Below are 15,655 nucleotides of genomic sequence, written 5' to 3' on the forward strand. Positions count from 1 at the left end.
AGGTTCCTCAAAAAGTTGAAAATAGAGCTACCTTACGACCCAGCAATTGCACTACTGGGTATTTACCCCAAAGATACAAATGTAGTGATCCGACAGGGCATGTGTACCCCAATGTTTATAGCAGCAATGTCTACAACAGCCAAACTATGGAAAGAGCCTAGATGTCCATCAACAGATGAATGGATAAAGAAGAGGTGGTTTATATATATAACATGGAATATTATGCAGCCATCAAAAAAATGAAATCTTGCCATTTGCAACGACGTGGATGGAACTAGAGGCTATTATGCTAAGCGAAATAAGTCATTCAGAGAAAGACAAGTATCATATGATGTCACTGATATGAGGAATTTGAGAAACAAGACACAGGATCACAGGGGAAGGGAGGGAAAAACGAAAGAAGAGGAAAACAGAGAGGGAGACAAACCATAAAGAGACTCTTAATCTTTTCTAAGGGAAACATTTTGAGGATGATAATGGGAAAGTTCTAAATCAAATACCACTAATCTAAAATAGAATATTTCTCTTTATTAGAGATTTGAATCCTTGTTACATGCAACTATACTCTAGCAGTCTTAGTAAAACAGTTTTGAATTTGAAGCATTGAGAGTAATAATGGATAAGATTATATGATGTAAATAAGCATGCCAATATGAATTTGCCAAGCCCACTTGCTGCCCTTATGGAAAGCAGTAAGCTGGATGTTGAAAGAAATGTACAGAAATGATGGGCCAAAGGGCCCAGAAAAGTCTCAAATATATGTGTATACACCCCAAAGAGGACACGACCTGGAGGGCATCAGATTGGAAGCTGTAGGCACGTCATCAAGAAAGCACTAGGTGAAGGGGGGCTGGCAGTTTTATTAATGCAGTCTCTCTTCTATTACCACACAGACTGCTTTCTATCCAATAGAATACAATAAGGAACTTATGGGTAAGAAAAAAATCTCAGATTGTAATTAAATCATCAATCAAATTTAGCTAAAAAGCTTTCTGAACTGCCTGGCCACCAGGAAAAACTACTGCGGATGGGGTATCTGCACAAAGGAGTTTTAAATTCTTCAGCCTGCCCTACATAATTCTAAACCTTTTTTGAAAAAAAAAAAATCTATCATTTAAGGCACCTAATACTTCCTGGGTAAATCATCACAGACTTTCATCTGTTATTCAATTTTTTTTTTTTTTTAAGATTTTATTTATTTATTTGAGAGAGAGAGAATGAGAGACAGCACGAGAGGGAAGAGGGCAGAGGGCAGAGGGCAGAGGGAGAAGCAGACCCCCTGCTGAGCAGGGAGCCCGATGCGGGACTCGATCCTGGGACTCCAGGATCATGACCTGAGCCGAAGGCAGTCGCTTAACCAACTGAGCCACCCAGGCGCCCCTGTTATTCAATTTTTATATTTATCAGTTTTCTGTAAATGCAAGACAAATGACAGTTTTGGTCTTGGATAATTAGATTATTTAGACTTTTATCTGTCTAAAAAAAAACCAGAATGCATATCCATGTGTGACAGTTTAATTTTCAGTTTGCCCAGAATATTATTTTTCTCTAATGGCTTACTCATATACAATATCTCTTTAGAGATTCTGTTTCCAGAACTTTGTCAATATAAACCCAAAATGTGCCAGAATGCTTAAATCCATATCACTAACAGACTTCTAAATTAACTTGCTTGCAACCATCAATATCCTGTTTCAAAATTATGTAATTATTTCTGATACATTTAGAGTATTCTCAGTAATCTAACTCACTTTGCTACAACGTGTAAAGTCAGTCAGAGGTATGAGATACAAGAGATTTAAATCAATTTAGATTAACATCTTTTGTGGCGATCTCAGAAAATTAAATTATGATGGCATTGGATTTCTAATTATACAACTCCCTTCCAGTCAAAGATAATACTATTTAACCCTGTCAATAAATAAAATCCCAGGCATCTCTTCATTTAAAATTTATAACTAGGTCAACTCCCCCAGCATCGTGCAGATCTGCTATATAGCTTCCATACAGCTGAAAGTATGCACTTAACTATAATGTATGAAGAATCCTACATCCCTCACTGAAGGCAGTTCTCTGAAGGCAGGTCCATTTCTATATCACACACCACTGAATTACTAGATTCTAGCACAGTAGGTACCACATAAAATATACAGAATTAAAGTTTGAATTAGAACTTAAGAAAGCACCTTGAAAATATTTTTTCCTTTTTTTTTTAACATAGAACAAAAACATTTTTCTGCCCTCTGTATTTTCCCCCACCTTGCCACAAAAAATCTGGTGATGAATTGCTCCATTAGACTACGCCAGTTACTCTTCTAGTGATCAAAATATTCTCCCAAATCAGTATAATTTCTGATATTTATTAAGAGGGAAAGGAGGAATTTTTTGCTTCACTGTTAATAGTCAATATTATAAAAAATGTTTCGGGCACCTGGGTGGCTCAGATGGTTAAGCGTCTGCCTTCGGCTCAGGTCATGATCTCAGGGTCCTGAGATCAAGTCCTGCATCGGGCTCCCTGCTCCTCGGGAGCCTGCTTCTCCCTCTGCCTCTCTCTCTCTCTCTGTCTGTCATGAATAAATAAATAAAATCTTTAAAAAATATATTATAAAAAATGTTTCAACATATTCCTCTACTCAAAAGAAATAGTCTAAGTCTTTTACAGATCAGATCACCCTTTTTATCACATTATGTCCTGCTAATACTGGAGTCTTTCACTGTCTCACCTGATAACCCCTTCCCACCTGCGCTCTTTACTCGGCTAGCTGCCGTTCCTACTGCATATCTCATTCTGGACATCCGCCTATAGCTTCTATGTACTTACACAGGTCACTATACTTCACCTACCAACATACAGAACACACCGTACTTAACTGTCTGGGGTGTTGATTTGTTTCCCACCGTGGCCATCACTATGTCCATCACTCTCTCAGACCCTTAGTGCTTAATCCCAGTGCCAAGCACACAGGAGATGGCTGATAAATACTTGTTGGTAAATGAATAAGATAATGAATGAATGAGCATGGGAACTATTTATTTTGTTATCTTGTTTTCTACTTCACTATTATTTCATTGTGCCTATGCAGAGAGAACAGAGACTCTGCTTGATGTTCACATTGAGAAAATTTTCCTTTGAAACCCTGATCAATAATATAACATCTGTGTATGAAAAATTTATGGTACAAAATGTTTATGTTTTATCTTGCATAAGCAAAATAAAGAGGGCTACTTATATAATCACTAGTTAAATTTAATATGTTACCCATCTGGGCCTTTTTTTCTCAATTAGGAAGCAGCATTTTAAAAGTGAATAAATAATGATATTTATTCTAGAGGCACCTGGGTGGCTCAGTCAGTTAAGCATCCAACTCTTGGTTTTAGCTCAGGTTGTGATCTCAGGGTCGTGAGATGGGGCCTGCATGGGTCTCTCTGCTCAGTGTGGAGTCCGCTTGAGATTCTCTCTCTCCCTCTCCCTTTCCCTTTGTCCCTCTCCCCATTCAAGCTCTCGCTTTTGCTCTCTCTCAAAATAAATAAATAAAATCTTTTTTAAAAAATAAGACATTCTAAAAGAGAAAGAGATAAAAACAAATGAATATATTTGGTCCCTTCAATTTATATTACACTGCACTCAATTAGGATTAGGAAGAAAAATAATTTTAAGAGTTTGTTTGGTACCACGTGGAAAGATTTTAACCTTAATGAAGTATCAGAGACACTATGTGTCAACAGCAGAACACTAAGCAAGAGCTACTGTGGATAATTCACTAATATCAGAAAGGGAGATGTAAAATAAGGGACCAGAATATATCTTCAGAGTTTTTAGTTGTACTTATTGGGCTAAATAGGGAAAAGTATGCTGACTTCATCTTTCTAAAGTGCAAAAGAAATAGGATGTAAATGTGTGGATAGGTGAGAAAAGAACAATCCACAAATAAGAAATAAGAAAATAAGAAATCAAAATTCCTGGGGCACCTGGGTGGCTCAGATGGTCAAGCGTCTGCCTTCAGCTTGGGTCATGATCCCAGGGTCCTGGGATCGAGACCCACACTGGGCTCCTGGCTCAGCAGGGAACCTGCTTCTCCCTCTCCCTTTGCTTCTCCCCCTGCTCATGCTCTCTCTCTCTGTATCTCTGTCTCAAATGAATAAATAAAATCTTAAAAAAAAATATCACCTAGATTTCTACTCATGTTTCTTTCTAAAAAAAAGAAATCAAAATTCCTAAAAGTTTGAAACTGAAATGTTGGCAATATGTTTTTTAGAACAATACAGGATAAAACAGTTATTCTCCCTTGGATTAATGTGTATACCAAAAATGTTGGCCTAAAAAAAAATGTAAAAGGAGTGTTTCCTGATTATGGGCTTGCTTTCAAGCAGCAACCAGACTGTAGAAAGAAGTAATGATTTCTTGACTCAGAATGCCAGTTAATTTCCATTCTAAACAAATTTTTCATTTCCAATTTGAAGGGCCTTGGTCTTAAATATGGAGAACAGATGAAATGTATGTGTTACACATATGCATATACTGAGACCTATCCATTCACCCAGCGACTTGGTGCTCAGAGAATCCACCTCTTCAAACATGGGCCAGAAGACCCAATTATGTAAATACTCTGGGGCCTTTCTGTCAATGTTGCATTTCAAATTTCTTTGACCAAATTTCTACAATGAGAAGCTTACTTCTGGAAAAAAAAAAGCAGATTAAGAAATAGGGTGAATACACTGGTCAAGTGAAAACAATACTATTATGGAATTGGTAAGTATTAGTAACAGTTTAAAAGTTGCCTATCATAAATGGGGATCATCAATGTTAAAAAAATTGTGATGTTTGATATTAAAATACTGTTTTTTCCAATTCAAGCAATATTGTTGGAAATTTGCTACATTTCTTCATTAAACTCTCAAGGTGATAGACCAGGTCAGCAATGTCAAAGACTCACTGCTGGCCCCATTTGATTTCTGGATTCAAACTCATGAGCTGGGTGGCCTTGGTAAGTGGCCTAACTTGCTGGCAATCTGAATCTGAGTGTGCTCCTCTGAAAAACTGGAACTAAATGACAACATACATAAGAAATTATTTTAACAATGTTTGAGGTTATTTTGTAACCTAGAGCGAGGTAAATTCTCTAAGGCTCTTTCCTTTAAAAGTAGACAAAAATATATATAGATCATAAAACAAAAAAAGTAATAAAAAGAAGTATGTTAACTATACTGGAACTAAAATAAAAAACTTAATAAAGACAAAAACAAAATTAAAAAAGAATATATAGAGCATAAGAGCGTTGATATTAAATGAGATCTTATATTTTAATGGCCCAGCACTACAAATGTGACATATTTGAAGTTATCAGTAAATGGTAGCTATTATAATAGACATTACATCTGTAAAAACGAGCAAACAACTAGAAATTTATGTTTAGGTAAGTAAAATATAAATTAAAATTACCTTTTTGTCTATCAGTTATGGAAATATTAAAAATAGTAATATATACTGTTGGCTATAGAATAATGAAATGAGAATGTGTATGCACTTCAGGTAAGTGAGAATGTAAATTGATATAATTTTTCTAAAGGACAATTTGGCAATGTATATAAAAGATTTAAACAATAAACATTCTCTTGACAAGCCATACTAGGAATTTACTCTAAGCCATTTTAAATGTCCAAAGATGAACGTGTACATACAAACTGCAATATTGATTATATATCTTAAAAAAAACCTATTTTTATTTTTTATTTTTTTAAGATTTTATTTATTTGAGAGAGAGAGAGCAGAATCGAGGGGGGGAGCGGCAGAGAGAAAGGGAGAAGCAGACTCCCCTCTGAGCAGGGAGTCTCAGATGGGGCTCAATTCCAGGACCTTGGGATCATGACCTGAGCCGAAGGCAAACACTTAACTGACTGACCCACCCAGGCACTCCAAAAACCTGATATTTAAAAATAGGTTATACTTGAATTAAGGTTTGGTACAATCACACAATGGCTTTTATGAAAACATATTACACATTATGATATGATTTTAGAGACCTAAACATAGCCAGTGTAAAAAAATAATGCCAACACAGAGTGATTATTTGTCTTTTTTTTTTTTTAAAGATTTTTTTAATTTATTTATTTGAGAGAGAATGAGAGAGAGCAAGCACATGAGAGGGGGGAGGGTCAGAGGGAGAAGCAGACTCCCCGCCGAGCAGGGAGCCCGATGCGGGACTCGATCCCGGGACTCCAGGATCATGACCTGAGCCGAAGGCAGTCGCTTAACCAACTGAGCCACCCAGGCGCCCCTGTCTTCTTTTCTAAGGAAAGAAAATAGCTTCTATCCTAATTTAAAACTGAAATGAACACATATATGCTCATATATCTCACACACACACACACACACACACACACACACAAGCTCATAAGAATCTCAATATTTTAGTTAATATTTTATTTGTTTTCTTTTGAACAAAGCTTTCTTTCTGAAATGTAATTCAATTGAATATACCACTTACGTGCACATAGTAAGACATAGCCAATTCATGTCTTTCATTTGCTTTCAGCTTTCAGTGCTCTATTAAGAATTTTTAAATCATAAAATCATATATCATAGTACTTGAGTGTCTTGTGGGAGATTACCTTTTGGTGGATTAAAGGTTTGAATCCTAATCTAAGAAACACAGTTGAGCTGTATCGATATGAAACACGTAATGCAAGGCCACATAATTAATAAATGAGTCTCTGAACTTTTTACTAAATCAAACTAAAAAATTGTACTTCAGAGATCCTATGTTGCTATGGCTCCCAGTGCATCTAAAAATAATGATATAAGATCATGTCCTCGGCTTTTCAGGAGAGTTATAATAAATATCCAGATGTGTCTTTCTCTGTTTTTACCTCTCACTGCTAGAAGCTTTTATACATGATGTGCAAAGCTTAATGTAAGATGTTCTCAGATCTCAGGACCAAGAAAAGGTGGCGCCTCTCCTGACGGTTTGATTCCTTTTAGAAAAGAGCCATCACACAAACCACTATTTTCCCTTTTGACCTAACTAGTAGGAAGAATTGTTTTGTTGAAACAAACATCAGCCTTTCTCTTCACGGATCTCTCCATATGCCTTTCCTCACCCACCACCCCTTTCTTCACGTGACTCGTGGAAGAGGGGGCAAGGAACAGCGCTGATGCAATCAGGAAGAGCTATTTCTCCTTAACAACTTAGTGGAACTCCCCAAATCAAGGCATGCTGCCTCTGACAAGTTTTCCCTTGCAATGTGTGACCTTTTCAAAAATCCCATGTGATGACTTTTATTATTCTTACTTCCATTATTTCAATCAATCTGTAAACTGAGACAGAGAGGCATAAGGAGTTGACCAGAATAAAGTAATCAGTAATGGAGCTGCTTCTGGCTCCAAAATCTATGATTTATGCATTTTCCACTGCACTATGTTCTTCTGATATAAAAATATACTGTGGTGTGAGTTCAGTCTTTACAGATCTTTATAAAGAAGAAACCGTCTAATACAAATCTCCTTCCTCCCAGCCTGTATTTCCTGAATTGTTCCTATACATGGGTATCCAAGACATTCTTCCAGAATTATGATACAAAATAAGTAATTTATGATTTCCCACTTTTAGGGTACTAACATTATTTTCTATGCAGTGCAAATAATTCAATCCTCTATCTATAAAACAATAATTCCCCCTTTATTTATTTATTTTTTTAAAAGATTTTATTTATTTATTCATGAGAGATAGAGAGAGAGAGGCAGAGGCAGAGGGAGAAGCAGGCTCCCCACGGAGCAGGGAGCCCGATGCGGGACTCGATCCCAGGACCCTGGGATCATGACCTGAGCTGAAGGCAGACGCTTAACCGACTGAGCCACCCAGGCGTCCCTCATTCCCCCTTTATTAACATGACAGAGAAAACAGAATTTACAATCTGTGAAAATTCTTCTGGTGGTGATTGTGGTAGAAGTGTTGAAAATAAATGTTCCCACCATTTTACGTGCCATATCTAAGAAATGAATTAACTCACAAGAGTGAGGTCACCCGGCCTTGTCTCTCACTGTTGCTAGCTGCCAACAGCCGTGTTAATTCCACCAGAAACTGCATGTTACACATTTGTAAGTCATTGGTCCTTACGATAACTTAACACATTAGATCCAGCAGCCGACTGAACCTTTAGTAAGTATTTACTCACAGTTAGAATTGTATTGGCTATAGGGTGGTTTTTTCATCAAATATTTTGTCTTTATAACAGTCAGATAATTCCGATCCAGTGATGAGTCAGTATCATCCCATAGCATTTTAAGTCATATATAAACTGATTATATTATTTTTGATTTTCAGTAGCATCCTTCTTCATAAAGTAACCAACGATGCTTCCGTTATACTTCTTAAAATAGTATATCACTTAATAATCTTCAGGTATGTTTTGGCATTATAATCTTTATCCAATATCTTACCTCAGCTCTTAACTGGTAGATCAGTCTATCCTTGCTGTTTTGAGATTTTGATTCTTCCTTTATATCTCCTGATAGTTCTTCCATTTCATTTTCATGCTGACCAGGAATAATGTTAAACTGAAAAAAAAAAAAAAGGTTAAAATTATAATCACATGATGCTACAAAGGCTGGCTCCAGGATAATCCACATTCGTCTTTCGTTTTGCTTTTAGTTTAGTTTAGTTTTTTGTTCATTTGTTTTTTTATGTGGATTCTGGCAGGTTTTATTGTTGCTGTGGTAATTAATGTAGTTAAACCATTTATTTCTTATATTTGAAAAATTCTCGGTTATTAGAAAACAAATCAGCAAATTTCCATAAATTCAAACTCATCAATTGAAAAAATTGGGCAAAACTTGGTTACCACAAAGAATCCTGGAAATTGAACAACTGGATTCTAAACAAATCCAATTAATACTGATCTTTCTTTTTTTTAAAGATTTTATTTATTTATTTGACAGAGAGAGACAGCGAGAGAGGGAACACAAGCAGGGGGGGTGGGAGAGGGAGAAGCAGGCTTCCTGCCGAGCAAGGAGCCCGATGCGGGGCTCGATCCCAGGACCTTGGGACCATGACCTGAGCCAAAGGCAGACGCTTAACGACCAAGCCACCCAGGTGCCCCAATTAATACTGATCTTACAGTCTTGAATATCTGTAATACAGGACTCTTTGTAATCCTATTTAATGTCTATTTTTTATGAAGTCTAAGGAGTATATAGATTATAACAGAGGCAAACTTGGGCAATGGAAAAATACATCTATACAATGCTAGAACTGGTAAAAATATGTTTGTTAAAGATGCCAATAAATTAGCAGGAAAACAGGATAAATAAACTATGGCATATCCAGATAATGGAATATTATTCAGCACTAAAAAGCCAAGAAAAGACATGGAGGAAACTTAAATATATATTACTAAGTGAAAAAAGCCAATCTGAAAAGGCTATTTACTGTATAATTTTAATTATGTGACATTCTGGAAAAGGCAAAACCATGGAGACAATATAAAATCAGTGGTTTTCAGGGCTGCAGGGAGGAAGAGATGAATAGGTGGAGCATAGAGATTTTTAGGGCAGCGAAACTATTTGGTATATCACTGGTGGATACATGTCATTATACATTTGTCTAAACCCAGAGAATGCACAACACCAAGAGTACACGCTAAGGTAAACTATGGACAGTGATGTGTCAATGTAGGTTCATCATTTGTAACAAATGTACCACCATGGCGGAGGACACCGATAACAGAGAAGGGTGTGCTTAAGTGGAGACAGGGAGCATATGGGAAACGTATGTATCTTCCACTCAATTTTGCTATGAATCTAAAACTGCTCTAAAAAATAGTCTACAAAAAGAAACATAGGAATGTGAGAAAAATACTGGAAACGCACAGTAATTTTTCCCCCTAGCTGTTCTTATAGTTTTCAGCAGAAACACAAATTTTGATAAACCTATACAATGTGTAATACATACACATATGTTTGTTTTGGTAACTTATATTTTCCCCTAAAATATGTAGGTAAATATTTTCAGAATTTATATAATTTGTAAGTAATCCCACAATAAATTAGAAAATAAAAGCAAACATTATACTACCTATTTATCATTAAAAATTATTACTCATAACATTACCATTGTTAATAGTAATATTAAGTATGCACTAGTCTCTAGGAACTGGACTTGATATGTATTTCCTTAGTTAAAGGTAGAGTAATCCTGTGTTAGGTACTATCTTTACCTTAAAGGAAAATAAGCCGTATTTTTGCTAGGCTTAAGTAACTTCCCCAAATTCACATAGCTAGTAACCGGAAGAAGCACATTTTAAGGATGTTCTTGCCAAATTCATTACCTGAGTTCTTAGTCATAAACCAGCAGCTAGCTACATCTATACTTATAAAGATAAAAGCCATCGTATAGCTTACTGGAAGGCAAAAAGCTTATAGCCACATGCTAGAAATGAACTACAATGGTGTTAGGGGGCTGATATGCCAAGTACAGAGAGGCTCCTTGTTCAGAGGTAGTAACATGGAGAACGCACCATGGAAGGCAAGTGTGGAACAGGACACAATACCATGGGGTTCAGCCAAAGTCTGTCTATGCATGTTTCACCCCACTTTGATGTAAAGACACAATGTGGCATTCATCTCTGGCTAAAATAAAAGAAAGTCACTTTGCTAGAGAAAATAATGAATTGCAAGGATAAAATCAAAGCAATCAAAGCATCAGGTTTTGGTTTGAGTTCACCAAAGTAAAATCCAACTCATTCTGGTAATTGAATGCCCTTAGTTTAACTTCTGAAATCGTGACCTTTAATTCTCAGGGAATCAGATCAATCAATAAGCTTTCTCACTGTCAATAGGACTGCAATCAACGTTACCACTCAAAGGAGAGAGGAGGCAGGAAAATAAATTTTCATACATAACAGTATGGGAAATTCACACCAATTACCTAAAGTAATTCCATTTTCATTTTTCACTGACAGTGGAAAATCAAGGATCTCCGGACATATGAAGAAACCAAGAACATGAATAAAATAGCCAAGATTAAAAAACACAATGATAGAAAAAAAAAAAGACAGATGAATGGTATATTTTAAGATATGAAAGAAAATGTTATTAAAAATATAAAAATATAATCATTATGTTTGGAAAAAATGAATATATATTGCACTCATAAATTAAGGACAGAACAATTTCAAAATTTCAAAGAATAAAAGAAACATTTTAAAATGTGTCTAGTAATCCCTTCCTTTAGAAAAGTTTGCTAAAAACATTGGAAAATGTTTCAGAGGCTGAAGTGTCTCGAAGCTCAGTTCTTGGACCTGTTCGCTTGATGCATTCACTCCTTTGGACAGCTGATGTGCACCCACAGCATTGCATACTAGTCAAAATTCTGACAATCTCCAAATGTCTAGTTCCATCCTGTAGGTCTCCTTTGACCTTCGGACCCAACATCCTACTTGTCACTTCTATAGGTATCCCAAACTTAACACATTACAAAGACAAATGAAGAACTCCCCTAAACCAGTTTCTCTGCCAGTCTTTGCCATTTCAGTAAGTACCAACTCTATCCTTCCCTTTGATCAGGCCAAAGATACTGGATTTATTTTTAACTCCTTTCTTTCTCTGACATATCATATCCAAACTAAAATCAAAATAATTCAATTTTGCTTTCAAAATATATAATAAATCCAACCACTTCTCTACCTCTGACTACTACTGCCCTGATCAAATACCACCATGGTCTCTCACATCAGTTATTTTAATAGCTGCCATAATCTCTGCTTCTCCGTGTAGCTCTGTAGTCCCTTTCCCAAAAGAGCAGTCAAGTAAGCACTTTCAAAGTAATTCAAATCACGTAACTCTGCTGCTCAAATATTTCCAGTGGCCTCCCAATCCATTCAGAGTATAAGTCAAAGTCCTTATCATCTGCCTGGTCCCGGAACCCTTCAATGTTCTTCTTCTACTCCTACCCCTTATTCTATCAGTCACTCTGGCCTCCTCACTGTTCCTATACACTCCAGGCAGGAAACAGCAAAAAATAAAATAAAAACAGTAAATGAAATATTGTACAGTGAAGGCAATTGAAACAATATAACAGGAAAAAAAACCCGATGGCCAGATTAATAAAACAACTATAATTTTCCCTGTGAAAATTGGAGTTATTTTGATCATTTTAAAATTATACTTTGGACTCAAAATCACCTTAATTTTGCCACTTACCCTATTCAACCTCAGATTCAGATTAATGGAGTTATAACTAAAATCTAATTAGCAGCTGAAAAGTTGAAAGCTGTAGATGTGTAGATATTAAAGATTATTCATTTAGCAGAATTATGAAAGTCATCCACAGGTGATATATCACACTACTTAAATTGAAAGTGACAGAAATAGAAGGTACCTGAGGAAGTGAATGAGTCAGCATTAGAAAGCATTTTCCAAGTTCAGGTCCTTTTATTTAACAGTTATTTAAGTATAGTCTCTATAAGACTTTTTTTTTTTCTGAAATTGCATCATAATTCCAAAATCCCTCTTTAAAATTCCTCTTTTCATACTGCAGTATTTGTGAAAGGTTAAACCAGGCAACTTGTCACATCTCTGACTTCAGAAATATTTGCCATAATTTGCTTCTGGAAAATTAGCAACACTATATGTAAATATTCATTCTCCTACATTCAAATTAGCATGGAGTGGAAAATCTTTTTGAAGATGATTCTGGAAAACAAAAATATTGTGTAATTTACAAATAAAAATATTTTCTTACTCAGATCAAGTACGAAAGGAAAATTTCATTTCAAAAATGGCACAAAAATATAATCTAATCTAACACACCCTGTTATTTTGATTTTGCCTCACATTTTATCCTTCAAAATAATCTAAAATGATTAGGTAGTTTATTGCTTATCCCAAAGATCTGGCCTTTGTGAAATATTGTGTTCAATATTTACATCAATATTATTAATAATACAACACCAAACCCATAATTTCTCCCATAACTCTCAACAAATGATCTTGCAGCTTCATTCATGGAAAAGCAGAAAAGCTATACATAGGAAAGATCTTCAACTTCTTGTAACGCAATCTACAAATTTTCATGCATCTATACAAATCTTTCCTTTTTTCCTCTTGTTAAAGAACTTAAATACCCTTCCTAGAGTCAAACACTAATCATTCCATTTGCAGTCAGGATTTGGTACCTTTGGGGTACTTGGCTAAACTCATCTAAGAATTGTTCCTCTCCTGGCTTCACTTATTTGTGGAATTAAGGAATAGCATGGAGGACATTAGGAGAAGGAAGGGAAAAATGAAGGGGGGGAATTGGAGGGGGAGATGAACCATGAGAGATTATGGACTCTGAGAAACAAGCTGAGGGTTTTGTGGGGGGGTTAGGGGGGATGGGTTAGCCCAGTGATGGGTATTAAGGAGGGCACGTATTGCATGGAGTACTGGGTGTTATACACAAACAATGAATCATGGAACACTACATCAAAAACTAATGATGAACTGTATGGTGACTAACATAATAAAAAAAAAAATAGAATTTTTCCTCTCCTGGATTTTCAAGATCTCTTGGTTTCTCCCTCATCAACATTTAGTTGCTTATAGTTTCCATTTAGGTTGGAAAGCGAAGTTTGAGAGACCAAGTGTAGAAGATCCTCTCCCTTTCTCTCTCTCTCTCTTGCCCCACCCCCAACCTCTTTTCTGGTTTTGGAGTTTCCACTCCAGCTCTGTTTTCTCTTACTTTCAAGTGCCTTGGAAGACTGCTTACGTTCACGTTTTCCCCATGTTCCCCTCTAACTCACTCCTCCATTGGCTTTTGCTACACCCATTCCCAATACTTCCCAACACACAATATTCAACCTTGTCCTTAACTTGAATCCTTGGCAGAAATTGATTATTGTTAACAGTGCCTTTGTTCAAGCACTCTTTTCTTCTGGTTCATGAGAAGAAAGGTCTTCTTTCTTTGCAGTTTCCCTTTCTCTGTCTGCCTTACCTGGTCCTAATCCTCCAAACTGTCTTTTGTTTCTTTCAATATACCAACACTGGGGAATCCCATTTACTCCCATGACTTCCACCATCATCTCACTGTTCATTGTTCACATTTCTTTCTTGCACTCATAAATCCCAAATCCCACCAAACATTCCTACCTCAAGCTCAGTATACTCAGTATTGAATACATTGTCATTTCCTCTCAGGTTTCTTTTCTTCATGATATTCCCTCTTTGGTGAAAGGCAACCCCATAGGTAAGGTCAGAAATCCGTAACTTCTCCTTCTCTCTAACCCCCTAGCATCCCCATGCATTTCCAACATTCACTGAATCACCAAGCATCACAATTTCTTTCATTTGTATATTTCTCAACTCTCCATATCCCCCAAACAAACCTAGGACACCTGATTATTTCTTTCTGGATTACCATGACCAATTCATAGAAGTTTCCTCAATAGCTGTACCCCCGAAATCTCTTCTTCACACTGAAAGTTGAGTCATTTTTTTGGTAATGTAATCAAACTGATGCTCGTTGACACACTGCAACGGCTCTTCCCATTGCCTTCATGTTGATGCATAAATGTATAATTTGCCTCTTGGAATAAGTATTGAATATAAAATAGTATGGAGTCTAAGACCAAGGTGTTAGCAGTTAGGCAGGTTTTGGTGGCTATACCATATTCTTATGGAAGGTGAGGAAAGTAAGGAGGAAATGTGCCCAAATAGAAAGTGACCCAAAATGCAGTGGACCCAGGGATAGCTAACAACAAGGTTAAGGTTCCAAGTAATTTTAATTAACTCTAAGTGCACGGAGAAGCCTCCAAAATTTATCATAGCTACAAAAATTTTAGCCAAAATTATTTAAACTAAACTTTACCTTATTTCCTCCCTCAACCTTAAAGAATGGTTGTAAAGACACAAAACAATGTTTAACTATGATTAAAGCAAATTGTCTTCTATTCTCAAGTCAAAATAAAAATACTAAATAACTAATCTTAGTGGTGTTTAAACTGTTTTGCTCTCATGCTGGTGTATCCTTTACTTTTTTTAAAAGATTTGACTAAATAGTATATTTATTTAGATTCAAAAAATGAAATTTCTGCCTAATGTTAAATATTTTAAATAAAATGGTTGCATCACATCTTACTGAATCTTAACATCTAAAAATCACAGAAATGTGACACTATCATCTATTCAAAAATTTGCATTAATTTCTTGAATTTTTATTTCTATTCTACCTTCCCCAGATCATCATACTGTAACATGTTTATATTTGAAAATGTTTCTACTCAATAAAATGCAATAAAAATGCATATATAAAATATGTATGTATATATTGTGACTGTAAGGTTCCAAATGTTAAAATGTTTCTTTGGATTGAATTATCTCTACAATTATTATGGGTACATGGTTGCTTAAAAACAAGACAAGATAGCACATATTGTGATAAGTAATTATTAAATATAAACTAATCATTTACTGGAAATGCATTTCTTAATGAGATGGAGAGATACATTTTTTCAATTAGCTTGTGTATCCATGGATGAAATTACTTATTGATAGAATGAAATAAGAATTATCATCAGTTTTCTATGTTCTTTTTTTAAATGTAGGCACTAAGAAAGTTGATCACATGTTAATAGAAATGGAAGATGTTTTGTTATAGCAAAGGCATTGCTTGTGTTTTTTTTT

General features: G+C 35.7%; 1 protein-coding gene across 7 annotated transcripts in view; it reads right to left on the reverse strand.

The window, feature by feature from the left end:
• CCDC102B (coiled-coil domain containing 102B) overlaps positions 1-15,655 on the reverse strand; it is a 199,346-nt gene that overhangs the window by 52,705 nt on the left and 130,986 nt on the right. For all 7 annotated transcript variants that reach the window (XM_081801052.1, XM_081801051.1, XM_031024431.2 and 4 more), the window contains one exon: positions 8,438-8,554. In XM_081801052.1, the coding sequence (XP_081657178.1) occupies positions 8,438-8,554 (117 nt within the window). The remainder of the gene's footprint in view (positions 1-8,437; positions 8,555-15,655) is intronic.

The sequence above is a fragment of the Leptonychotes weddellii genome, chromosome 13 (assembly GCF_054177405.1).
Source record: "Leptonychotes weddellii isolate Sample4059 chromosome 13, ASM5417740v2, whole genome shotgun sequence".
Lineage (NCBI taxonomy): Eukaryota > Metazoa > Chordata > Mammalia > Carnivora > Phocidae > Leptonychotes > Leptonychotes weddellii.